The sequence below is a fragment of the Myodes glareolus genome, chromosome X (assembly GCF_982192425.1).
Source record: "Myodes glareolus chromosome X, mMyoGla1.1, whole genome shotgun sequence".
Lineage (NCBI taxonomy): Eukaryota > Metazoa > Chordata > Mammalia > Rodentia > Cricetidae > Myodes > Myodes glareolus.
The window spans coordinates 54,327,829-54,352,819 of NC_142053.1; the positions used below are offsets into that span (position 1 = coordinate 54,327,829).

Here is a 24,991-nt window from a genome sequence, read left to right on the forward strand (position 1 = left end):
GGTTTCTGGTGTAAGACTGTGAACAGAGACTGGGAGCACAATGGCTGGTGAGGCAAGCTGTGAGACATACGTTTTTATCACCCAGACTTGGCAAGGAAAGAATTGGCATGAATATTTTGGTTGCTTTGTGTTAATAACCTTGGTTAGACATCTGCAACTCTGACCTTGTGCACAGCTGTAAGGTTTTAAACTTATGATCCATTTACAAAAAGCCTTTAGCCCAGTTTGAACTTGCTCTGAGGTAAAAAAAAAAAATGAGCTAATTGTGTGCAGTTTGAGTAAAAAGAAATAAAGCAGACTTTTAAGTATCTTACAGTCCTCATGGGACAATAGATTTCATTATTAAGCATATCCAATGTGTTTTCATAATGTATCAAAATTATAGAGTTTAATGAGAAGTCATCTTCCTGACCACCCACAGACATATGTGCTCATAATATTGAGATGCAATCATGAGATTACACATACATATTATATGAAATTACACACTACAGTGCAAGTTTGGGGGAGACACCATAGCTGCTTTAGTAATTGTGAAATTACAGACAGGTGCAAAGGAGCAAGTTTCCAGAAACGATGGACTTGTAGGCCCTGCCTTGATAGGATTCTCCTCCATCAGAGAATCATTTCTCTGGTGGGTTGACATCTGAACACTAGTGGTCACCTGCTATCACTCCCAAGGACCTCTGACACAAAAAGTCAAATGCCAAAGTAATTCCCAGTCACAGGACATCTCAGTTTTCTGAGTCCTCCCCCAATCAAGTTTTGCATAGGCTTTGAACCTCTTAGAAAACACTCAGATAAGGTTTACATAATTCAAACAGAATGTAGTGGACACAAAAGGTAGCAGTCACAGAAGGCAGATCAAAGTCCAGGTGCTAATGCTTTGGAATCAAACAGCTGTAATGCTCTGTGGGATCTCCCATTACATCTGACATGTGTGTGTATGTGGTTTGTGTGTGTGTGTGTGTGTGTGTGTGTGTGTGTGTGTGTACGTACATGGAGACAACAACTACAGAGTCTTAAACTGGGAATGTAGAGTGCTTGGCCTGGCCTGTGGAGGATTGGTATTTAGTACTGTCTACTACTAGGGTACAAGAGAGGGGAGGTTGTTTATTTGACTTGAGGGCTGAGGTGCTTGGAGAAACAGCCAGAGTAGCAGAAAACCACTTGCCTAGCATGTACGTAAAAGGAGTGGCAGGCTGCATTCCTGCCCGGCTTGCACACGGCTAGCTTTACATCCGAAATAACAACAAACAAATTGTATTCTTTTAAATACTGCTTGACCCATTAGTTCCAGCCTCTTATTGGCTAACTCTCACACATCTTGATTAACCCATTTCTATTAATGTGTGTAGCACCACGAGGTGGTGACTTACCAGGAAGGATCTTAACCTGTGTCCATCTCGGAGAGGAGAGCTATAGCATCTGCCTCACTGCCTTCTTCCTCCCAGCATTCTGTTCTGTCTTCCCCACCTACCTATATTCTGACCTATCAGGCCAAGAAGTTTTCTTTATTAATTAACCAATGAGAGTAACACATAGACTGATAACTCTCCTCCATCACACATGCAAGGCTCCAGATTAGATCCTCAAAACTATGAAACAAAACAAAGCTAAATTTAAAAAATAGAGTGTATGTCTCATATTGAAGTTTCTACATGTCCTAAAAATGTTTTAGAATCTTCATTTACCCCATCTTTCCTAGTGAGAGCTGGTGTCACCCCATGTGGATTGCATTTCAGAGACTGGCCTATTGATTCAGTGATAGACTGGGAAAATTGCACAGAAAGGACACACACAGTCCAACGCTCTGCCCAAGTTAGATTATATGAGATATGATGCAGAAGTTCTATGTCTAATATCTGTAGCTAGTCCAATGTGGGAGGCCAATTCAGGCTCTCATACCTCAGGCCCAAACTCATATAGACACAATATAAAGTTCTTTACACACTGCCTTAAGCATTGTGGGTTTCTAAGTCTATAGGTCCCAAGGATACTACCATTTTGCTGGCACTAAAATTACATCTACTAGTTATGTTGTCTCTCCTTGTGTGTTGATATGGTTATGCAGTAAATCCATAGCGCTCTGGAGTTCACTCTTTTTTTAATTTTTTAATTAAATATTTTCATTTATTTTACATACCAACCAGTTTCCCCTCCGTCCTCTCTTCCTGTTCCCTCCCCCACAACCTCCATCCACTCTTCCTATGTTCAGAATGGGACAGGCCTCCCAGAGCATCATCAAAGCATGGCATGTCAGGTTGAGGCAGGACCAAACTCCTCCCCCTGCATCAAGGTTGGATGAGGCATACCAGCATGGGAAATGGGTTCTAAAATGTCAGCTCACACTCATTATTTTGTCAAATGCCTGTCTATTACAGGGTACCAGCATATAGAAGCTTCAGACCTTAAGTTATATATACAATCTCTCTTTCTCTTTGTCTGTCTCTGTGGTGTGTGCAGAATATCGACCTTCCACATGCCAAGCACTCTACATTCTCATTTTAAGGTCCTGTAGACGCTGTCTTCATACCCCCCACAAAGTAGTGGGGGTGGGATGAGAGCCATGACGGGAAGGCGAAGTGACTGCCGCAGGAGGGGGGGAGCAGGGGAGGACGCGAAGCGGCCTGTGTCTTGGGTGGTGGGATCATGAGGGCGTGTCAGTGGCATTATTATTATTATTATTATTATTATTATTATTATTATTATTATTATTATTGTATAATTATGTTACATCTATAATTGGGTTTTACTTGTCGAAGAGCCTGACCTGAAACTCACAGAAGCCCACCAACCTTTGCCAGAGGGTTGGGATTAAAGACCCACTACCTGGGTTTGATCTACTTAAATAAAAATTATATGTTATAGTACTGATGTTCCACCACGTCCAACATCCAGGAAGCTCTGAACCATAACAGGGCTGAGAAATATGTCAAAGCGGCCTGAGTCAAATCTACTCTCTGGCTGATTCTGAGTTTTACGGTCATGTAGCATGCTGTGATCACGTGGGTCTCAGCTATCAAGTGACGAGTTGGTCACGTGATACGTCACCCGCTTGGGTATTTGAAAACAGAGCACGCCCACAAGCGCCCACAAGCGCGAGGCTAGCCGGAGTGGCCGTTCAGTCTTCGGGCAGTTCAGTCTTCGGGTGATGTGATCCTCTCCGGACAAGAACCTAGAAAACAGGTAGGATGCCAAAGCTGCCGGGGTTTCCTCAGTCTTTCTTACATCTCTAAGAATAATTGCCAAGCTCCCGTTTTTAGTTATATTGATGGTGGCTTCGGCAGATTTGAGGTGAGCTATGATTCCTCCCGGATTCATCTCTAGCTACAGTTTGAATTAAAGTCGTTTCAGGGTCGGGTATGGTGAGCTTTCTCTCTCTGATGGTGGGGTAAGTGGTTTTCTGGTGGGAAGACGAGATGGTTCTACGGGTTTGCTTGGGTATAACCCGCTGAGATGCCGAGGTGAGGGGTTTCCTTAGAGACAAATATGAATGTGACTGAACATTAACCTCTCATGTGTCAGTGAGGGAGGTGGGCGGGATTCTTATCCAGGAGTCAGTGGAGGTTTAGTTCTGTGGTAGTGACCCTGAGAGCTGAGGTGGGAACCTGGGAGGCAGGGAAATGGCGGGAAGGCGAGGAGAGCGTAGACCACAAACAAGCAGCCGTGGCGCTGAGGGGAGGAAAAGTGGTGGCGGGGTGACATCGCAGCTGGAACCCACCATCTCAGGATTTGACAGTGAAGTGAGTGGGAAAAGCCCCTTGGAAGGCAAAGTGGCTGTGGCAAAGCGCACTTGGCGGCCATAGCGGCAAAGCCACCTCGAGGAGGCAAAGCTGTCTAAGCGGGAAAGCAAAGGCCACCCAAAAGGCTAAGTGGCAACCTCGGGGAGTCGGGTGGAGCCAGGGGACACAGTGAGGAAATGAAGTAGTGGGGATGGGATGAGAGCCTTGGTGGGAAGGCGAAGTGACTGCCGCGGCGGGGGGGGGGGGGGGGGGGAGGGGGAGCCGGCGAGGGCTCGAAGTGGCCCGCGCCTTGGGTGGGGGGGGGGGCGTGAGGACGCGTCAGTTGGGAGAAGAATCCCCCGCGGGCAAGCCTTTGTGAGGAGACAAGGTGGGCGGGTGAGGTGAAGGGGCCCCTGTGGGGTTGTCAGGGTGGGGAGGAGAGGTGACCCCCAGCTGGGGAGGTGAAGCGGCGCGGAGAAGGGGGCGGCACGGGGAGGAGGAGCAGTCTTCGAGGGGAGGCGAATCGGACACCGAAAAGCCGTAGGCCCGCCCGCAGGCCCGCCCACCCGAGAGGTGAAGCAATGGTGGGGAGGAGAGGTGAAGTGGTGCTGAGGAGAAGGGGGCGTGGCCGGACGTGCTGACTATGGACCAGGGTGGGGAGGTGAAGAGGCTTGGTCGGTCCTTCAGTCCCTCTGAGGCGGGATGGGAATGGAGCGCGAAGCCTTGTCAGGGAAGGTTTATCAGGGAAGACTTGTCAGGGAAGGCTTGTCAGGGAAGGCTTGTCAGGGAGCCAAGGGAGCGCCAGCGGCAATTCAAACTTTAGCAGTCTTTTCAGGGCCTTGCTGCACCAGGATGATGCCTTCCTCTCGGAAGCCTCAGCTTCTCCTTATCACCTTGTGATTTTTTTGTCTGTATATCTTTTAAAAATTAGCTTGGAAGCCGGGAGGTGGTGGCGTGCGCCTTTAATCCCAGCACTTGGGAGGCAGAGGCCGGCGGATCTCTGTGAGTTCCAGGCCAGCCTAGTCTATAGAGTGAGTTCCAGGACAGGCTCCAAAGCTACAGAGCACCCTGTCTCCCTCTTAGGACATTTTTGTTCATTTTTGTCGTTCCTCTCTTTACTTTGTCCTGTCCTCACCTCAGTTCCTTCGTCTGTTTTTTTTTTTCTTTTTTGAGAGAGAAAACACCCAGAAATTTTCATACCCCCATTATCTTTCATTTTTTTAATCCTCTTCCCTCAATAGTTTCTCTGCTTTTCTTTCGTGTGTGTGTGTGTGTGTGTGTGTGTGTGTACATACATGTGTTTTGATCTACATTCTGATTAAGAGAAAATGTACTATTTGTCTTTTTGAGTCTGACTTCTTTTGCCCAACTTTTGCTTTGTTTTTATTTTTTGTTTGTTTTTCAAGACAAGGTTTCTCTAGGTCCCAAACTAGCTCTGATGACCAGGCTGGCCTCAAACTCACAGGGATGCGACACCTCTACCTCCCAAGTGCTCGACTTCTTAAATGTCAGTACCTATGGATCATTCCAAATCCAGTCTTACTTTCTGCCTCTTTTTTGATTAATGTAAAAGAGAGGAAGAACAACTTTTAAAAGTATTGTGAATGTGAACCTAGTCATCGTGTAAACATTAGAGTTTGTTTCTGAATGTTACTTGAAATTCACTTGTTTTTCAAAGTGCGCATGGTATGCTGTAATCTTATTGAATTGGGGAAATCCAACTATCTTAAACTCCAGCCAGGCTCTTTATTCTACTTCCCCCAAGTTTCTGATCACCACTTATTTCATTGCCTCTTGCAAACGCTCTCTATAACTTTATTATGTTTAGTGGCATATTTTTAAGCTTATTAAGTAAAATTATAAGTGAGACATATTAAAATAGCATTAAATAGGGTTTGAGATATTTAAATGTATTGAAGTTAGATGTTGTTGACGGCCTGTGCCTATAAATTCCAGTGATTGAGAGGCAGAAACCAGAAGTATTGCTGGCAATTTGAGACCAGGAAGGAGTATATAGTGAAGTTCATGACAGCCATGGTTATGGGTGAGGGAGCCTGTATAAAAGATAAAATAAAAATAAATATTGTATTAAAGATGGAAAGCATTCTAGTTTGTGATATTTTATTAGCAAACACACCACTTTTATTTTTCTCTTATCACAGGCCTTCCCCGGTTGCTCTGCACAACACTGATTTTGAGCTACAGCAACGACAGTGGACTCTATCGTACAGGAAATCTTAGCCATCCTGTCATTCAGGTGAAAGAATTTTCATATTATAGGAATTTATATGGAATGTGATAAAGGAGTATTTTTTCTCAAATGTATGTATATTTAGTATTTTTGACATAGTATAGTGGTCTTCAAAAACATTTTTTTTTCATTTTCCTTGTCCTTTTAGCTAAAATTCCATTAATTTATAAAAGCCATCATAAAAAAGTTAATTTTTAAAATTAAATTTTTAGATTATATTTATCTGTTTATGTATGTTGAACCATCCCTGCATCTCTGGGACAAAGCTTTCCTAATCATGGTGAATTATCTTTTTGATGCGTTCTTAGATTTGATTTGCCAGTATCTTATTGAGAATCTTTTTATCTATGTTCATAAAGGAAATTGGTGCATGATTTACTTCCTTTGTTGGATGTTTGCATGGTATCAGGGTAATTGTGACCTTGTGAAAAGAATTAGGCAAATGTTCCTTCTGTTTGCATTTTTCAGAAGAACTTGAAGAGTGTTGGTGGTAATTCTTTGGAGGTCTGGTAAAATTCTGTGCCGAGTCTTCTGTCCCTGTTTTTGTTTGTTTGCTTTGGTTTGGTGAGCTTTAATTTTTGCTTCTATTTTACTGGAGGTTATGGAGTCTGTTTAAATTGCATATCTGATCTTGTTTTAACTTTGGTAGGTTGTATACGTCAAGAAATTTTTCCCATTTATTTTAGATCTTTTTTTCAGTTCGTTGGAGTACACATGTTTAAAGTATGTCCTTATGGTTCTCTGTATAAATCTCTTGTGATTTCCATTTATTATAGTTTTTTTCAGTTTGTTGGAGCACAGATTTTTAAAGTACGTCCTTATGAGTCTCTGGATTTTCTTAGGGTCTGTCGTGATTTCCCTATTTTTCCTTTCCAATTTTATTGGTAGCTATGGGCTGTCTGTCAAGGAGGGCTTGTGCAGGCTGGCAGGTGACAAAGAAAGATAAAGGTGGCCTAGGAGAGAAGACTGAGAGGGGCTTCAGGGAAGAGCTAATAGGATCCTGTTCACACCTAGGGCTGGAGTCCACAGGGAGTTGGGGCTGTGGTGGGAAGAGGCGATCCTGTAAGTTGGTTATGGAAAGGCAAACAATTATCCGGAAAGACGGACTTAAAAGCCTTAGGGGAGCCCTGGGTCTAACCAGGAGCTGGAGTCTCCAGTGGATGGAGCTGAAGTAGATAGAGGGGCACCTGTAAGTAGGCTGTCACTGGACTGAAGGTGAGACTGGAGAGGTAGTGGAGGAAAGGAAAGAGGGTGTGAGTCACCTACATGAGTCTGCCAAGTGTGGCCACTGGCAGTCCCAGATAGTTAAGAATCTGTAGATGACACAAAGGGATGGAAAGAAGGAGCAAAGCTGAGGCCTCCTTTAAGGTTCAGCGGAGTCCACAGGGACTAGATGTAGGTGGGAAAGTCAGACCTGTCAGCTGTCTGCTACAGGACTGGGGGAGAGACTACTGGCAGACAGCCAGTGTGGATTGGCTTCTTTTGAAAGTCCTAGCATCTTTACATGGTAAGGTTGGTTCTGTCATGCTAAGGCTGACTCTTACATAAAACCCTAAGCAGGCTTTCATGCCAAGTTCCCAGTAGGTTAGTTTTTGCTCCCCATTCAGCCACTGGATGTTGGAGAAGAGATAGTTGAGGCAGTCCTTTTACTTTATGGTACAATACTGGTCTCATATCAAGTCTTGGTTTCTTGGTAAAGCTTATTATGGTCATTGACCAACGATAGATTCTAAGTTAGTTAGTTAGATATTGTATTTCACTTCTAAGACCTGGACATAATTCTATTTCACCAGTCAGAAGGCCTCTTTTTCATGTTGGGCTTCTTGGACATGGGGAGAGCAGTTGCAGATAGTGCTTTTCTTCTTCAGTGCATCACTTCGTGTTGTTAAACTAAAAGCAGGCACTATGGTATCTTACCCGGTTATCTTAAATATCTGTTCTAGCAGTGCTGTGCCTTAACACTTGTTCAACTCAGTATGTCTGTGGGAGTTATCATTGTAAGATAACACTCAGCTTCCATCTTCCTCCACCGGCCAAAATGTCTTTGTTTTCCCTAAGACTAGAACAAACTGCCCTCTTGGGGGTCTCAACTCAACATACATTGCCCTTTCCAGATCAAAATGATTTTTAAAAGAAAAAGAATAAATGGATAATTAGCCCTAGTGCCTGAATTTTTATTTAGTGAGGAACCTGGCACTGGGAGAAGGTGGAGGAATTATATAAAATAATATAGCTTGTTTTAATCAGAGGGAAAATATACGTATCTGGTTAGCAATGATAAATTGCTCATATTATATTAAACATGGCAATGTGTCTTCAAACTTGTTTCCAATTTCAGAATACAACATGGATGACAACCACGGTTTTTATGGAAGAAAGACAAGTTTTCATTCTAGCAGGCATAAATTTGACAGAAAGAACCATCATTTTGAGCGTCCTGGGTATGTGTTTGTATCTTCAAAATTCCAAAAGAATAGTGAAAACGTGGCAATAAGGGACGTCCAGGAGGACTTCCGAGTAACATAGTATGTAGCCAAGTAGCTTAATTGGCAGGTAGCAGCCCCTGACCATGCGACTCTTTCACTTTCTGTGGCTGGTCTTCCCTCACTAGAAAAGTGAAGGGTGAGTGGTAGAGACTGAAGGCTAGTTTGGCAGCTCTAACTGTAGCCATGGTGTTAGTGAGGGGGCGATTCATAAAATAATTTCTTAAACTGATTTAATTTATTTATTAGTTACCACTTTGCTTTTTTCTCTCTTCTAGTACTCCTTATGCCATGGGACCCAGATGGAGAAGAAGAAAATACAACAATGAAGACACTCTGTGGGAAGATAATAAAGTAGAAAGTGAAGTAGGGCTGGATGCTGATAATGGAACCCTGGGCAGCTGGTTCAAAGTCTCAGTGAGTATCCTAATAAGGTGTGCATTAGGTCACAGTGAGTATTCTAATAAGGTATGCATTAGGTCTCAGTGAGTATCCTAATAAAATCAGTGTTAGATCTCAGTGAGTATCCTAATGATTTCTGCATTAGGTCACAGTGAGTATTCTAATAAGGTATGCATTAGGTCTCAGTGAGTATCCTAATAATGTCTGCATTAGGTCGCAGTGAGTATCCTAATAAGGTATGCATTAGGTCTCATTGAGTATCCTAATAAGATCAGTGTTAGATCTCAGTGAGTATCCTAATGATTTCTGCATTAGGTCTCAGTGAGTATCCTAATAAGGTCTGCATTAGATAGAATATTCTGGATATTCTGGATCCTAAAAGAAGGATGATCATATTGATCACAACAAATCAATTACCTGGAGAAATTATTGCATGAAGAGAAGAAGGATAGAGAACAGTGGGTCTCAGCTTTCCTAATGCTGGACCCTTTAATAATACAGTTTCTCATGCTGTGCTGACCCCAACCATAACATTATTTTCAATGCTACTTCATAACTGTAATCTTGCTATTGTTATGAACCATAATGTAAATAAATATCTGATCTGCAACCCCTGTGAAAGGGTCATTCAACATCCAAAGTGTCGCGACCCACAGGTTGAGAATCATTGATCATGGAAGTCTGTTTAGCTCAAAAGTCAAAGAACCATGTCAGAGATCCCCTTAGAAGTTCTCTAAAGCTGGGTAGAAAGTCCAGAAAGAAACTTGGTGATTAAGTCTGTTTTCCATCCTGATTTCATGCGCTCTCTATTCTCTTATTCTCTCCTCATTTTTGTTTGTAAATACAGATTTCAAATGGAAGAAACTATGACAGGACATGGCTAATAAATTCAATGCAGGACCTCTGCAGTGTGCCTTTCATCCCTGTTGATGTAAGAAGGCTGATGAAGCCAGATGGACCCAAGGGAATGGAGGAGGGAAACCAGCCTCAGCAGGAGCTAGCTGCTGTCTTCTAACATGTCTTTTTTTCCCCTTTCATTGCCCATAGTTCCACTATGACAAACGCCGGGCTCGGTTCTTTGTCCAGGATGCTAGGACTGCTTATGCATTGAGGGATATCCACAACAAAATCTGCGATGAGAAAAATCAAAAGGTTAGTGTACTGACAGCATTCTCTGTACTTAGTCCAGGGCGGTGGCTGGCCAGGAGTTGAGCATATCTTTGGAACTAGAGATCATAGTACTTCTCTGCCTCTCCTCACAGATATCTATCTTCGTCAGTCCTTCTGTTGTACCTTATTCTGTGCAGAATAAGTTCACCTCAGAAGAAATGGAGCAGCTAAAGGTAATGCAGATTCAAAGCATGTTGGGTATCTTCTTCCCGGACCCGCCTCTTTCTTCTCCTGCACCCTGACATTCCTGACACTCCGAACCCCAGAGTCTTACAGCCACTCTCACTACCTCTATCTCTGCAGGTGACAGTGATGAAACGATATGATGCCTCTCAGAAATCTCTGGACCTTCAGAGATTCCGCTTTGACAAAGGTATGACTGACTAAAGAAATTCTAGCTCATGTGAGGGTAGATGGATCTTCCTAAGAAGAAAACATAGGGATGGCAGCTTGGGAAGGGTGTCTATCTTACCAATGCTGATTCAAATGAACCCCTGACAGCCTTCTAATTCCTTTTGTTCCACTTTCTGAAGACTTTATGGACAATGACATTGACGTAATGCTGAATCGAAGAAGCTGCATGGTTGCAACACTACAGATCATTCAAAGCAGTATCCCTGAAGTGAGGACATAGACTCAGTGCATTTGTTTAAGTAGAGGGTTAGAAAGGATGGGATGAAGGGAACATGTGTCACCAAGGCACTAGAATAGTAACCCTACCTTTTAACTCTTCCTTCCTCGAAAGCTGTTGGCCTTGAACTTGTGCAACAACAAATTGTACCAGCTGGATGGCCTGTCAGATATGATAGAGAAAGCTCCTCAAGTTAAGATTCTGAACCTCTCCAAAAATAAAGTGAGAAGGGGAGCCAGATGTGGGTTGGGTTGCGCGTGGGTGGTAGTGTCCATCAGGATTATGGTAAAAGGCAGGTAGACACACCTGTGAGGGAGGGGAGAGGCTGCAGTCACCGGGCCCCAAAATTTCTCTTTCCTTGAGACAGTTTTACCGATTCCTTCCTATCTTTTTCAGCTGAAATCAGTGTGTGAGTTGGAGAAGGTGAAGGAGCTGAATCTGGAAGAACTGTGGCTGGAAGGGAATCCCTTGTGCAGCCTCTTCTCAGATCAGTCTGACTATATAAGGTACATAATGCCTACTGAGTCCTTTTCCCCTTCCTTGCCGCTGTCATAGTTTCATTTTTCATTGCTGTGATGAAATACACTGTCAAAAGCAACTTACGGGAGAAACAGGCTTACAGTTGCAGGCTCACCATTGCTTCGAAGTTATGGTGTTAGAAACATGAAGCAACTGATCCTAGCACATCCGTAGTCAAGAGCGAAGAACAATGAATTAATGAATGCATACTAGCGCTCAACTCACAATTTCTTTCCATTCAGCCCAAAGCCTAGCCAGTGAAATGGTGCCACTTTTGTTCTGGGTCAGTCTTCCCGACTTATCCCAATTAAGAAATTCCTTCAAAGGCATGCTACAGGCCAACCTAGTCTAGACAGTCCTCACTAAGACTCCCTACTAAGGTGTTTCTGCCTTAGGTCAAGTTCACAATCAAAACTATTACAGGCACCATTGCCTCTAGTGACTACCTTATAGCTTGAGCTACTCTTGATATGTACTTTTGCAAGAGTAGGTGCGTCTGGTCCTCAGGGAGGAAAACAGGCTCTGCCTTCTCTGTATGCTCAGTTTTGCTCTCAGAAATCCCTTCCTTCTTTCCTGTCCCTCTTCTTTCTGCCTAATCTGCACTGGTTTTCACTTGTCAGAACACCCATATTCCTCCAGAACCCTCCCATGCAGCATTCCAATTGCACCATTCCCCCTCTCCTGGACTGAGAGGAGCCTGCTCTTCTTGTCTCTGGACTGTCCTTTATTTGTTCCAAGCTGTCCTGAAGACTGTCTGCTCTAGGCCGATGGCTGAGACCCTAGGTAATGCTGACATGGGCATTACTTTCTCTGTCCCATTGCTGGGAGTGCTACCCTCCTTGAAAGGAAACATGAACTCCCAGATCAAAAATCCAAAAGTGGGCTGCCACTAGGGAGCAGAGAGCAGAAGAATTTGAAGAGACAGAAAGACAGACCTCCCAGGGGCCTCTATCTCTCCCTGCTTCTTTCCTTACTTGCCGCTAAACTAACCTACCTACCTACCCACCTACCTACCTATAAGCCCTGATATCTAGCACCAGGCCAGACAGATCATCTCCCATTCCCTTTGGGTGTCTTCTGTTTTGCCTCTGCCCTCTGATGTCTCCCCAACATCTCCCACACCTTACTTTAACTTCATTTCTGTTACCACCTCCTCACCTTCCCATTTCTTGAGTCTTGAGCCTGCCTCCCTCACTCCTGTCCCAGCATCCTGTAGGACACTGGATACCTAACAAGGTGGCAGAGCCCTTGTCTCCTACCCAGTGCCTTGTTCTATGCAGATTCTTTTGTGGGTATTCTGAGGAAAAGCTACAGGCAAGGAGAGGAAAAAGCCATGAACTCTGTGGCCCCAATGTTGCTTCTTCTGACGCTGGAGAAGATGCCAGTGCAGTGTGTGTGGGAGCTACTCAGGGGGAAGAAGAGGGAGGAGAATCAGGAGCCCCAAAAGAAAGAAAAGCTAGCTAACTGTGAACTATCAATCACTTCTTCTGGCTTTTGGTTTTTGGACAGTGCCATACGGGACCTCTTTCCCAAGTTGCTGCGCCTGGTAAGTGCCTACCTTCAATATGGTCTTTACTTCCTCTCATAAATTATCTTCACGCCTGCCTTAAAACTTGCTTCTCATGTAGATTACATGTTTGCATCAGACCATCATCTATTTTAGATTATATGGATTCCAGAAAAACATCAATATTTTTCCTGGAAAAGTATTCAAAAGCAACACAGACACACAAAGATTCCATACAGTAGAGATTTCCACAACTCCATCAGACAGGCTCGTTTTATTACCCCAGGAATTTCCAGGGGCAGTGAAAACTCCTCTCTGGCCCTTTTCTTCCCTTTGGTTTTTCTGGGTCTTCTTAGATATTCAGTGCCATTTACCCTGTGTACTGTTAACCTTCTCTTCCTTTCCCCAGGACGGCAAGGAGCTAATAGTACCAACAGGAATGGACATAGAAGTCCCCCAGTTAAGCAAGGTGAGAAAGAACCAAGAAAGATTTGTGCTGTTGCAAAATAGACTTTATTAGATTTGTAGTCTGAAACGATTTTCTGTTTCAGCAAACGTGTACAGAAACCGAACCCATAAAAAATCTAATTCTACAGTTTCTCAAGGAGTAAGTATACCTTGGACTACAAGACAGATGGGAAAGCTTAGCCATGCTGGACTGCCTTTTCACATTTGCCCATAGGAGATTTTATGTCTCACTTAGGGTTCAGACCTCAGAAATAAGCTGTCCCCTTATCTTATTCTCTTTACCCTTACAAGATACTACTTGTTTTATGACAATGGAGAACGATTTCGTCTCCTCGATGCTTACCATGATCAGGCCTGCTTCTCCCTGACTGTTTCTTCCAACTTCAATGACCCAGACCTGTGAGTATCAGGTTCTGTTGTGGAGTGGCATGCCTCTCCCCAGTAAATGCCTATATTGGGTAGAACATGGAGTTCTGTTCCTCATTTTTCCTAGGAGCAACCTGGAAGAGTATTTCAAACATAACAGAGATATGAAGAAGGTGCAAGATTCCTGTAAGTGTGGTGGAGAAGACAAGGCAGTGTAAGGGAGTAAAGAGAAAAGTTGGGGGGTGTCAATGGCCAGGTTGTAGCATATCTGTGATCTTTGCTTCTTCACCCCTCTGTAGACATGCGAATGCGGTTGCTGAAGCACACAAAACACACCATTGTGGATTCTCTTAGTTTGTTACCCAAAACTCAGCATGATTTAGGCTCTTTCTTGGTGGACTTGTGTTTCCACACAGTGAGTACCTGGTTCTTCTGTAGGTTATACCCAGAAAACTGAAGGTTTGTAGATCCTGAGCTCATAGCTTATCCTGTCTTCCCTTTCAGGAGACAATGCTCTGTTTTTCTGTCAATGGGTGGTTCAAGGAAGGTGAGTGTCTGTAGAATTTCTTGTCTTTGTCCCCTTTGCTTCCTCCCCTGCATGGACACCTCTGAGAAGTCTTCCAGATTCTTTCATTCTGCACCTTTCCTTCCTGTCCTCCTCCATGTTCTGCTGCCTACAAACCATCCTAATCTGACTCTAATCCATACCTTTTTGTCTCACAGCTCACAGGTAAGGGACAGAGGCTATGGAGTTTGTTGATGTTTATTCCAATTTCACACTCTGTAGCTTTGGGCCAGTTTCTTAACATCTCCAATTCTTGGTTTGTAACACATGACTAGTTAAACTCATCTCTGTGAACAGATGGGGGAAAGACCCATCAAACACTGGAAGGGTCCAAAATGTGGTAGTGGGCACATGAAATGGGGGTAAATTATTACTGTTGTTGCCCTCCTCATTCCTGCCATAACCTCCTGATTCAGAGCCAGCAACTAACTGGTCCTGGCCCCTTCAGCATAAGAACCTGACTTGGCAATGCTGGGTGAGTATGTAAATAAGGTGCTATTCTAAGAAAGCATTATTGTGTCTTGTCCTTGAAGTGGAAGGGAAATGTCAAGGCTGTGTTCGTGCCTTCACACGGATCTTCATCACCACCTACTACAACAATTCAAGGTCAGTGCTGTGTTGCTTCTGGAAAATCGTGTCCCTGCCCAAAGCCAGCAGTGTGACAATATGATGGTGTAGTTATCAGAGCATTTTCAATATTGTGGAAAACCAACAAGTAGATCCAACAGTTTAACTTGCTAGTTGGAAGTGTGGGGTCAGAATACTATGTTCTTTCATGGGAAGATATTTACATGCTATGTCATTGGCCACGACATTGGGCCTCTGATTCAAGGCCCTCCTTTGTTGTGCAGGGTAAATACTTTTGAGTTAAATTCACAAATCTATTCAAGCTAGTCTTTAAAAGTTGAACTTTATATGGGGTGGATAGAGAGAAACAGACAAGGATTTGGGAATCAGGCATAGATGGAATGTGAAAACTTCTCAGTTAGTGATTGACAGTTATTGTAGGATTCACATTGGTAATGTAGGCGTGTCCATTTCTTTACTTGTCTATTTTTCCTCCAGAATTTGCATCATGAATGATGAGATGATTGTGAGGAATGCCAGCCCCAGAGAAATCCAAAATGCCTTTATCCCAGCCAACTCTCCGCTCTCTGAAGAGCAGCAAGAAATGGTGAAGTCATTCTCTATGCAGTCTAGAATGAAACTTACATGGGCTCAGAAGTGAGTGCTGGGTGTGCAAAGAAATGGGTGGAGTGGGGTGGGAGATCAAGTGAATAATGGCACTTTGTAGGCAATTTCAAAAATAATTAGGTTATTTACTTCCTTTCCCCAAAGTAGGCTCAGGAAAGTATGTCCTAATGTATACTGATATATTTAAAGACTTTTGAAACACTATAATATTCATGCTTCATATCTTCTATATGGAAAATCATAAGGAACACACTAAGAAACTATTAGAAGTGAAAAACCAAATTCATCAAGATTTTAGGATCTAAGATCAATATATGCAAAAATTATTTGCATTTCTGTGCATTAACATTAAATATCCCAAAATAAAATTGAGAAAAATTCTCATTTGTAGAAAAATAGAGAGGAATAAATACCTTTATTATGAAAACTAAAAATTAAAACAAAAATAATTAATGACTTAAAGTCAGCAATACAGAAAGCTGTAAAATAGGATATAAAAACTCAAAGTATGAGGATATGTCTTAGTCACTGTTCGATTTCTGTAAAGAGACATCATGACCAAGGAAACTCATAAAATAGAGCATTTATCTGGGGACTTTCTGGCAGTTTCAGAGGTTTAGTCCATTATTATCATGGAGGGAAACATGTTGGCATACAGGCAGGCACTGGAGAAGTAGCTGAGGGCTACATCCTGTCAGAGACAGACAGAGAATATGCCCATGCCTGTCATGGGCTTCTGAAACCTCAAAGCCCACACCCAATACACAATTCTTGCAACAAGGCTACACCTACTCCAAGGCCACACTTACTTCAACAAGGCCACACTGCCTACTCCTCCTAATTCTTTGAAACACTTCTCTTTCCTGGTGACTAAGCAATCAAATACATGAGATATGAGGGCCATTCTCATTCAAACCACCTCAGAAGACGTGGAAGGTAACTAGCGAATATCATCATGAAATGTATTTTCTATTTTATCCTTTATTTATAATCTTATCTTTATGAATGTGCTAATATATTTCAGAATACCCATTGTAATTAAATATGTATTTGTAATCCTTGTGATAGCTAAAAGAGCAAAAATATAAAACAGATCAAACCAAACTATTAAGCAAATGGGATGGAAAATCTCCTATTAGAGTAAATCATTTAACTACCAAGAAAGACTATAAGAGAAGTAGAAAGAAAGCAGCTTCAATAAAACTACTTATAAAAACTTATAAATTTAGCAGGACATGACCTATCAGTAATTACCATGACTGCAAATGGGTATGATCTTCCAATAAAAAGACATGGAATAATTGAATTGATTTGATAAAGACCCAATAATCATTGTTTACAAGAAATACCCTCTACCTCTAAGTACATTTATCAGCACCAAGTGAAGGAATAGATTAATGCATTTATGAAAATCAAAAAAGTAAGATTAGACACTAATATCCAAGAAAACAAACTTTAAATCAAAAATAAAAATTAAAGTATAAGGGAAGTCATTATACAAGGAATCAGTTGAATAAAAGAAAGTAACATAACGCAGTCATAAACACATACATCCAATGCTGAAGTCCCTCAAATATGTAAAGTGAATATTATGAGACCCAAGTTGAGAGAAAGAGTTCAGCTCAGTAGTAGTTGGGAGAATGATTTTAATGCATGAAATGGAAGATCAGACTGAGGTTGTGGAGAACTCAGAAGTCTATGGTTTTTTAGCCCAGAGTATTTGAGAATTTATGTAATAATTATATTATTTTGCTTAGTTCTAGTTTGAATTTCTCAACTCATTTTTCAAAATTTTCCATTATTTTTGACAGTTTAGTACAATAAATGTGATTATATTTACCCCATTATTGTCTGGCATCCCCCTCCTTTCCCTCTGCTTTTAGTTAGTCACCTAATGCTGGGCACAGGGCCTGGTCTTAAAAGTGGTTTACATATGCAATGAGACTCCTTTGGAGAAAACTAATTTTCCATTTGCTAGTGATTATCAATTGGTGATAGCTTCTGGGTTAGGGATGCAGGCTTGTGTCCACGTCCCCTTCTTAGCACTGGGACCCCATCAGGTCTGGACCTGTGCAGGCCCTGTGTGTGCTGCCAGTCACTGTGAGTTCATCTGTGTATTGGTCCTTCTGTGTCTAGAACTCACGGTTTCCTGGGTGTCTTCTATCCCCTCTGGCTCTCACAATCTTTCCACTTCCTCTTCCACGGGGATTCCCTGAGCCCCAGGAGGAGGAATTTAATGGACATCTCCTATTCAGGGATGGGTGTTCCAGTGTCTCTCACTCTGCACATTGTCCAGGTGTGTATCTCTGTAATTATTTCTTCTGCTGTAGGAGTCTTCTCTGATGATAGCTGAACACAACATTGATCTATGAGCATAGCAGAATGTCGTTAGGTAGTCTTATTCTGTCTTATTCTTTCAGGTGCAATTAAGATTTTTCTGGTGAACAACTCATAGGAGGTCTTGTGCACCAGGGTTTTTAATTTAAAAGCCTATATGACTTCAGGGAGGAGCTACCTGTTGTGTGGCACTATTCCCTGGGAGCTGTAAACAAATGACTGCTCACCCAGATAGGGAATTGATGACAGACCAAAAGACTGATACCACCAAAGTCCAACCCGGTAAAACAGTGAGTTTTAGTGACATTACTTAAACAGGAAAATGGGTGAGGACTTACTCAGCATAAAAGACTCAAAGACAGCTGCATTACCAAAACCCATAGCAGCACTGCACAATCTGTAAGCGACTCAAGAGGGTAAAGAATGTCCTTTGTAATTCTGAGCTGCTTCTAGGCAGCTTGGCTCAACTCTCCTTCTTCCAGGCTATTCAGCTCAACTGTGTCTTCTAGGCAGCTCAGCTGGTCTGCGAATATCTCTTAGCAGTTCTTAATGTTTGGGAAAGAAGGGGCCAGATGAATCTAGTTTCTTTTTCATTGTTGTTCTCTCTCTCTCTCTCTCTCTCTCTCTCTCTCTCTCTCTCTCTCTCTGTGTGTGTGTGTGTGTGTGTGTGTGTGTATGTGTGTGTGTGTTAGTGCATTCATTTCTAGATACATAAATACAACCTGCTCATTCTGTGTAATGTTATTTGAATGTTTATTTACCTGAGGTTGACAGTTTGGTATTGCATAACCAGTTGGTATGCTTTTCCCGGGAGAAGACTATTTTTCCATTTCTCAGCATTCCTTAGTTGCATGTACATAAGGTTCATAGATCATTCATTGCAGAAGAAGGGGGAGAAATATTTTAAGAGACAACAGAATGGGGAGTTATTTGTGTGAGATTGTATCAGGAATGCCAGAAGCTACAGCCATAAAGTCTCACCAACATAACTGCCTAAACCTGAGCTGAACAAGGACAATACACATGCTAACGTGGGGTGGTGGGCTCCACAAGGTGGTCTTCTCTTAAAACATCTCAATATTTTTTTGCTTCCCTTTTAACATTCTGTGTCTTAATGAGCTTTCCTCCAAAATCTCATAGGAACAACACTATCCATGAAGTGTATCTCCATTCCCAGTAGTTAATATTTGTGTTGTAGCTTAAATTTTTAAAATTAGGGGCTAGAGAAGGAATCAGCAGTTAAGAGCACTTGTTGTATGTTGAAATCCTCATCCAGAGAACCTAGATTTAGTTCCCGACACCCACATTGAAGGGACCTGAATACTGTGGTGTGCTTCCCCCGAGGACCCCAATTAGACACAGATCACACACCCAAATGCAAACCAAATTGTAAAAGGAGCGGTGGACTGCTTTTCGTCCCGCCTGGCTCCTGGCTGCCTGGCTAGTTTTACCCCAAATAATTACATGGAAACTGTATTCTTTTAAACACTGCCTGGCCCATTAGTTCTAGCCTCTTACTGACTAGCTCTCACATCTTGATTAACCCATTTCTATTAATGTGTGTAGCACCACGAGGTGGTGGCTTACCGGGAAGATTCTAACCCACATCCATCTCGGAGAGGAGAGGCATGGCGTCTGCCTGCCTCTGCTTTCTTTCTCCCACAATTCTGTTCTGTCTTCCCTGCCTACCTATGTTCTGACCTATCAGGCCAAGCAATTTTCTTTATTAATTAACCAATGAAAGTAACAGATAGATAGAAGACCCTCCTACATCACCAAATGCAAAGAGATCCTTTATTAAGCAATGCAAAGAGACAAGGTGGCTGAATCTGAATTGGGCAGAGAAACAGCAGCAGGTATTCATTTTAAGAGGAAAAGTGGGAGGTCTGTTTTAGAATGATCTAGAACGTGTTAGTAAGTTCTGATTGAGTGCTTTAATTAGGTTAGTCAAAATAATAAATTTTGACTGCTGAACATTGATGTTTTGATAGCTGGACCTTGGTGATCAGTCTCAGGAATGAGTCAGGAGCCAAATAATGGAATAGACCTTGGTGGCTAGCTATAGAAATGCAACCTAACAGTTCACCAAAAAGGAGAAAAGCAAAAGGAAAAACTTGGTGGTGCCGTGTTTGCCATGCTCGGGCCATCTAGAGCCCTTCACACATGGTGCTTGACGACTCTCTGTAACTCTAATCCAGGGAATAAGATGCCCTCTTCTGAACTCCTTAGGCATGAGGCATGCTCATAATATGCATGCATACATGCAGGCAAAATACTCCTATACATAATATGTCAATATAAAACATTAAAAAACATTTTAATTGTATTTTTAGTTTATAAAATATTAGATAGCTATGTGTTTTCCTTGCATCATTAGCTTTCATTAATTTCCTACCTGTATTTCCCCCATAGCCTTACCACAACCCCATTTAAGCTTTTTCATAGCCAGTATTCCCTTCTACCCTCATATACCTTGTGTTTTGCTATCTCCCTATTTTGTGCCCCTGCATGGCTCCTTTTTGTCTTTCTGCTCTCTATAGGCACTCAAAGTTAAATACAGAAATCTAAATTCAAACCTAGGAAAGAAAACATACAGAATTTGTCTTTCTGGGCTTGGGTCACAGCCGTCTTCTACATCCAAATACCACTGTATATATGTACCATATTTTCATTATCAGTAAATGGACACATCCGGGATGGTTCTATTGCCTAGCTAGTGAACATGGAATTACAGGCATCTCTGTTGTAGGACATAGAGGTCTTTGTTATTCTTAGGGATAGTATAGCAGGAACATACAGAATTTATAGTTTCATTTTTGTTACTAATCCTTTATCAGATATATAGCTAACAAATGTAGTATAGTGATGATTTTTCTTCTAGAAGGTGCAGGATTTCAGGTTATATGTCAAGACCCTTCATCCCTTTGGAGTTGATTTTTATGCAGAGCGAGAGAGAAGAATCTGGTTCTATTCTCCTACAGGTGGATATGCAGATTTTCTGGATTTTGATCATTTGTTGAAGAAAGTTTTCTTTTCTCCATCTGTATTATTTTAGCTTTGGTAAAAATCAGGTGACTATAGTTCCATGGTTTATATCTGTGCCTGATGTTTTTATTCCTATAATTCTTTTACTATAACTTGAGGTCAAGTGTGATAGTACCTCTAGCAGTATTGTTATTGCTCAGAATTGCTTTGGCTATGCAGGGGCTTTTGTGTTTCCATATGAATTTTTGGATTGCCTTTCCTATTTCTGTAAAGAATAGAGTTGCAAGTTTTAGTGGGATTGTATTGAATTGGTAGATTGTTTTGTAGAATAGATTTTTACAATACTATTTTTATGATCCATAAGTATAGGGGATCTATACACCTTTTTTAATTTTTTCCTCTATTTTTTCTGTAGTGTTTTTAAGTTTTCATTGTACAGGTATTTCACTTCCTTAGTTAGTTACATTACAAGTTATTTTTGAAGCAGTTGTCAATGGAATTATTTCCATAATTTCTTTCTCAGTTTGTTTGTCATTGGTATGTTGAAAGACTAAGAATGTTGGTTTGGTATCTCACCTCTTTGCTGAAAGTATTTATTAATTCTAAAATAAGTTTGCAGTTGAATAATTAAGGTATATCCTTAGGTATAGAATCATGTCATCTAAAAATAAGAAGACGCTTTCCCTTTTTTCTTTCCTAATTGAACCCCCTTTACCACTTTTTTTTTACCATTCTAGGTAAGATTTCAAACACTGTATTGAAAGAGATGTATAGTATGATGTTGGCTATAAGATTATTGTTTAACACCTTTTCTGTGCTAATTTATGTTCCCTTGATTTCTACTCTGCATAGGGCATTTCTCAGGAAGTAATGTTAGATTTTGTCAAAGGTATTTTCTGAATCTATTGAGCTGATCATCTTATGTCTGTCACTCCAGGTGCCTTGAAGACAATGGGTGGGACTACGCCAAAGCTGCTGAGATCTTCACTATGCTCCAGGTTAGGTCTGGGTATCAAGTGGGTAAAAGATGAATGTCTCTTTGCATTCAGCAAGATAGAGTCTAGGTAGCCTAGAGATCAAATTCAGGGCTACTCTGACATTCTTACTCTTTCCCTGCAGAACGAGAGCAAAATTCCAAAAGAATTCTTCGAATAAATGTCCTGAGGAACTCCCGTGAACATTGTGTTCTGCCTCATCCACATTATTTGTTTGTTATTAATGCTTTCTCCATGCCTGACCAAAAAGTCAAAGTTACCATGAGGGCCAGATAACACAATCACCTCCAGGGGCACTTTCTAAGATTTCCTCTGAAGTTGTCTGTTTTCATAATAAAAAATTAATTTGCTTTGCACATTTTGTCCTGAATTGCTTTTCTCCTGCCTTAGCCAAGAGCCAGAGATGCCAGGACCCAGTGAACCTTCGTTCCCAAACTTCTACTATTTTCACCTCTGACTGGCCCTAAACAGAACCATAAAGATTGCCTCAGTGGATAATTTGTAAATAAATCTGCATGCAAAGGGTATATATTACTTGTGGTGATTCAGCTCTGGAGTTCAGGGTCTCTGTCACATGCTCTACTTGGAGGCCTGTAGAAGCATCATGTGTGACCAGGGTTTCAAAGGGGTGCCTCCAGGCTAGTGAGGCTGTGTAGGAGGGAAAGTTGGTAAGAGGGCACATAGTTTACATTTCCTTTCTGGGCATTTAAATGTTTTCATGGTCTGCACTGTTAGGAAATATCCTTTTAGCTAGGCAAATAATTATTGCATTTGTTTATGCTGCATGTGTTTAACAAAGTAAAGATTGTTATATTTATATTTATACTGCATTTAATGATCTAAAGATGAGTTGCTTTGCCTGCCTTAGGTGCTTGTTGGTCTAATAAGCTGAATGACCAATAACTAGGCAGTAGAGGGATAGCTGGTGTTGGCAGACAGAGAGAATAAGTAGGAGGAAGGAAGAAATAATGAGAGGAGGGAGAAATAGGAGACATCTTGGGTCAGCCAGCCAGTCAGCTGCCAGCCAACCAGACATTGAATAGGACATACAGAGTGAAAGAAAGGTAAAAAGCCCTGAGGTAAAACATAGATGACGTGAAACAGGTTAAAGTAAGCTAAAAGAGACAGTGGCACAGCATAAGACTAAACATTCATAACTAATAATAAGTCTTCGTGCCATGATTTGGAAGTTGGCGGTCCAAGAAAGCCTGCTCCACTGCACCATGGTAAGTTTTGTTTTATATGCAGGTGGGTGACAAGTGGGTCTTTTCACAGATCTCTCCATGTTTCCTTCTTGTCTTTCTGCCTCCTTGCATTCTGGAAGGAGCTATACAAAGAGTGTTATAAAAATTAACCCCTGCTGGAGACCAGGAAAGTCAGCCTGTCTTTAGAAGCATTGATCAGAGGGAAGATGTAGGGTGCTCCATGTCCATGTTCTTGAGAGAGGGTCTTCAGACATTGGTCTTCAGTACCAAACAGTAGGGCACATAGCCTCACTTTTTCAACAGTTCTGTGAGACCGTCCACAAAGGGGGGGGGGCAATTAGAAACTACCTCTAGGCAGGTGTTAAAAATGAGAATTCTGCAAAATGTGTTGTGTGCCTCATGGATTTCCTACATTTCTGTAATGCTTGTGCTTTAAGTAATAAACAGGCACTTTTTGAAATTCAATTAATAGTGGGACAGAGTTTTCCAGTTACAAGCTTGCAAATTACGACAGATACAGTCCTACACACTGACAACTTGTACAAGTATGCTGGTACTTTATTGTGCTTGCTGTAATTGCCTGCTTGTTAACACTTTTCAGTTTCATGTGAATTTACATAGTTATGTGACAGAGTGTGGATTTCAAGAAAATATGAACTGAGGGGATAGTTTTTAATTGCATAAAGAGTAGCATCGACTTTGTTCTTACATGGAAGAACTCAGTGGTCAGACACAAGTTTCTGAGAACCCAAAGTTCTCAACCATATCATATAGGGACCAGAATCCCATTGCACATTTGTTAGTCTCCTTGTAAGAAATAGAGATGATCATACAGGATATGGAGCAATCACACTATTGAGCTTACTTCAGGGTGTCTGAGCTGATCGATGTCCCTTCTGAACAGTGACCATGGAATTCATGGCATGACCGAATCAGTTCCCGTCACCAGTTCCCCTCGCCTTTCCATCAGTTCCCACAGTTCCATTGCTTCGTAGGCTCAATCTCTCTCTCTCTCTCTCTCTCTCTCTCTCTCTCTCTCTCTCTCTCTCTCTCTCTCTCACACACACACACACACACACACACACACACACACACACACACTGTGTGTGAGAAAGACAGACAGACAGGGAGGGAGGGAGGGAGGGAGAGAGGGAGGAAGGGAGAAAGAGAAATCTGCAAACATTCCCTTAGGAGAAGTTCTTGCTTGGAAGTATTTAATAACATAGCCTGCATGTTTTCCTAGGAAGATGGATGGTGGGATGGGAGTATACCAGATATTTCTATACACTGTTTTCTCCTTTATTTTTGTGTTATGAGTATGGGTGTTTTGCCTACATGTATGCCCATGTACCACATATGTGCAATGCCCGAAGAAACCAGAAGAGGGCATAGGATACCTTGGGACTAGACTAGTGCATGGTTGTGACCTACCACATGGTACTGGGAATTGAACCCAGGTCTTCTGGAAGAGCATCTAGTGCTCTTAAATGCTGAGCCAGCTCTCCTCCCCTGCACATTGTTATTAAGCATAACAATATGCATATATATTTCTTAGTGCTGTATGAAATGTTTTATCCTATACATACATTCACATATGTATATATATACAAACATATTTATGTGTGTGTGTGTGTTTCATATAGATTGAATCATAATGTAGGTGGTGTCATTTAGTACTTATGTCATTTCCATTGCACCAATTACTGAAATGAAATCTGCATATAACCACTATTTATACTGTATACTTTTGTAGGATTTTCAGTGATAATTTTCTCTCGTTCTAGACACTTTTGCCTTGGTTATATTTTATTGCTGGGATAAAACACCATAACCAAAAGCCACTTGGGAAGGAACGGGTTTATCTGGTCTGCAATTTCACATCACAATGTATCTTCGAAGGAAGTGAGGGCAGGAATCTTGAGGCAGGAATTGAAGCTGAGACCATGGAAGAGTACTCTTACTGGTTTCCTTTCTTATGGCTTTCTCAGCTCGATTTCTTTTATTTTTATATTGTTATTATTGGCTTTTTGAGACAAGGTTTCTCTGTGTAGCTCTGGCTGTCCTGGAACTTGCTCTATAGACTAGGATGACCTCGAACTGAGAGATCCACCTCTTCTGCCTCCCAAGTGCTGAGTTAAAGGCATGCTCCATTGCCTGGCTTTGATTTTTTTTCGTTAAATTTTACATA

At 41.8% G+C, this 24,991-nt stretch overlaps 1 protein-coding gene across 1 annotated transcript; it reads left to right on the forward strand.

Annotated features, from left to right (window-relative positions):
- Window positions 1-3,087: 3,087 nt before the first annotated feature.
- On the forward strand, window positions 3,088-21,954 carry LOC125389378 (nuclear RNA export factor 2-like). The gene is made up of 22 exons (XM_048417930.1): window positions 3,088-3,189; window positions 5,888-5,982; window positions 8,315-8,417; window positions 8,738-8,876; window positions 9,709-9,792; window positions 9,909-10,013; window positions 10,124-10,204; window positions 10,335-10,404; window positions 10,565-10,653; window positions 10,777-10,884; window positions 11,059-11,168; window positions 12,691-12,727; window positions 13,098-13,157; window positions 13,240-13,295; window positions 13,448-13,555; window positions 13,650-13,708; window positions 13,822-13,937; window positions 14,027-14,069; window positions 14,621-14,693; window positions 15,153-15,311; window positions 21,541-21,601; window positions 21,723-21,954. The coding sequence occupies exons 3-22, from the start codon at window positions 8,323-8,325 to the stop codon at window positions 21,756-21,758; spliced, it is 1,689 nt and encodes a 562-aa protein (XP_048273887.1). The 5' UTR covers window positions 3,088-3,189; window positions 5,888-5,982; window positions 8,315-8,322; the 3' UTR covers window positions 21,759-21,954.
- The last annotated feature ends 3,037 nt before the right edge of the window (window positions 21,955-24,991 follow it).

Excerpts from the sequence above, each read along its gene's own strand:
- LOC125389378 (XM_048417930.1), top strand. The coding sequence starts at position 8,323 with ATGGATGACAACCACGGTTTTTATGGAAGAAAGACAAGTTTTCATTCT. Across the intron at positions 8,877-9,708 it reads GCAGCTGGTTCAAAGTCTCA|ATTTCAAATGGAAGAAACTA; the intron begins GTGAGTATCCTA and ends TTGTAAATACAG. Across the intron at positions 13,158-13,239 it reads AAGTCCCCCAGTTAAGCAAG|CAAACGTGTACAGAAACCGA; the intron begins GTGAGAAAGAAC and ends TTTCTGTTTCAG.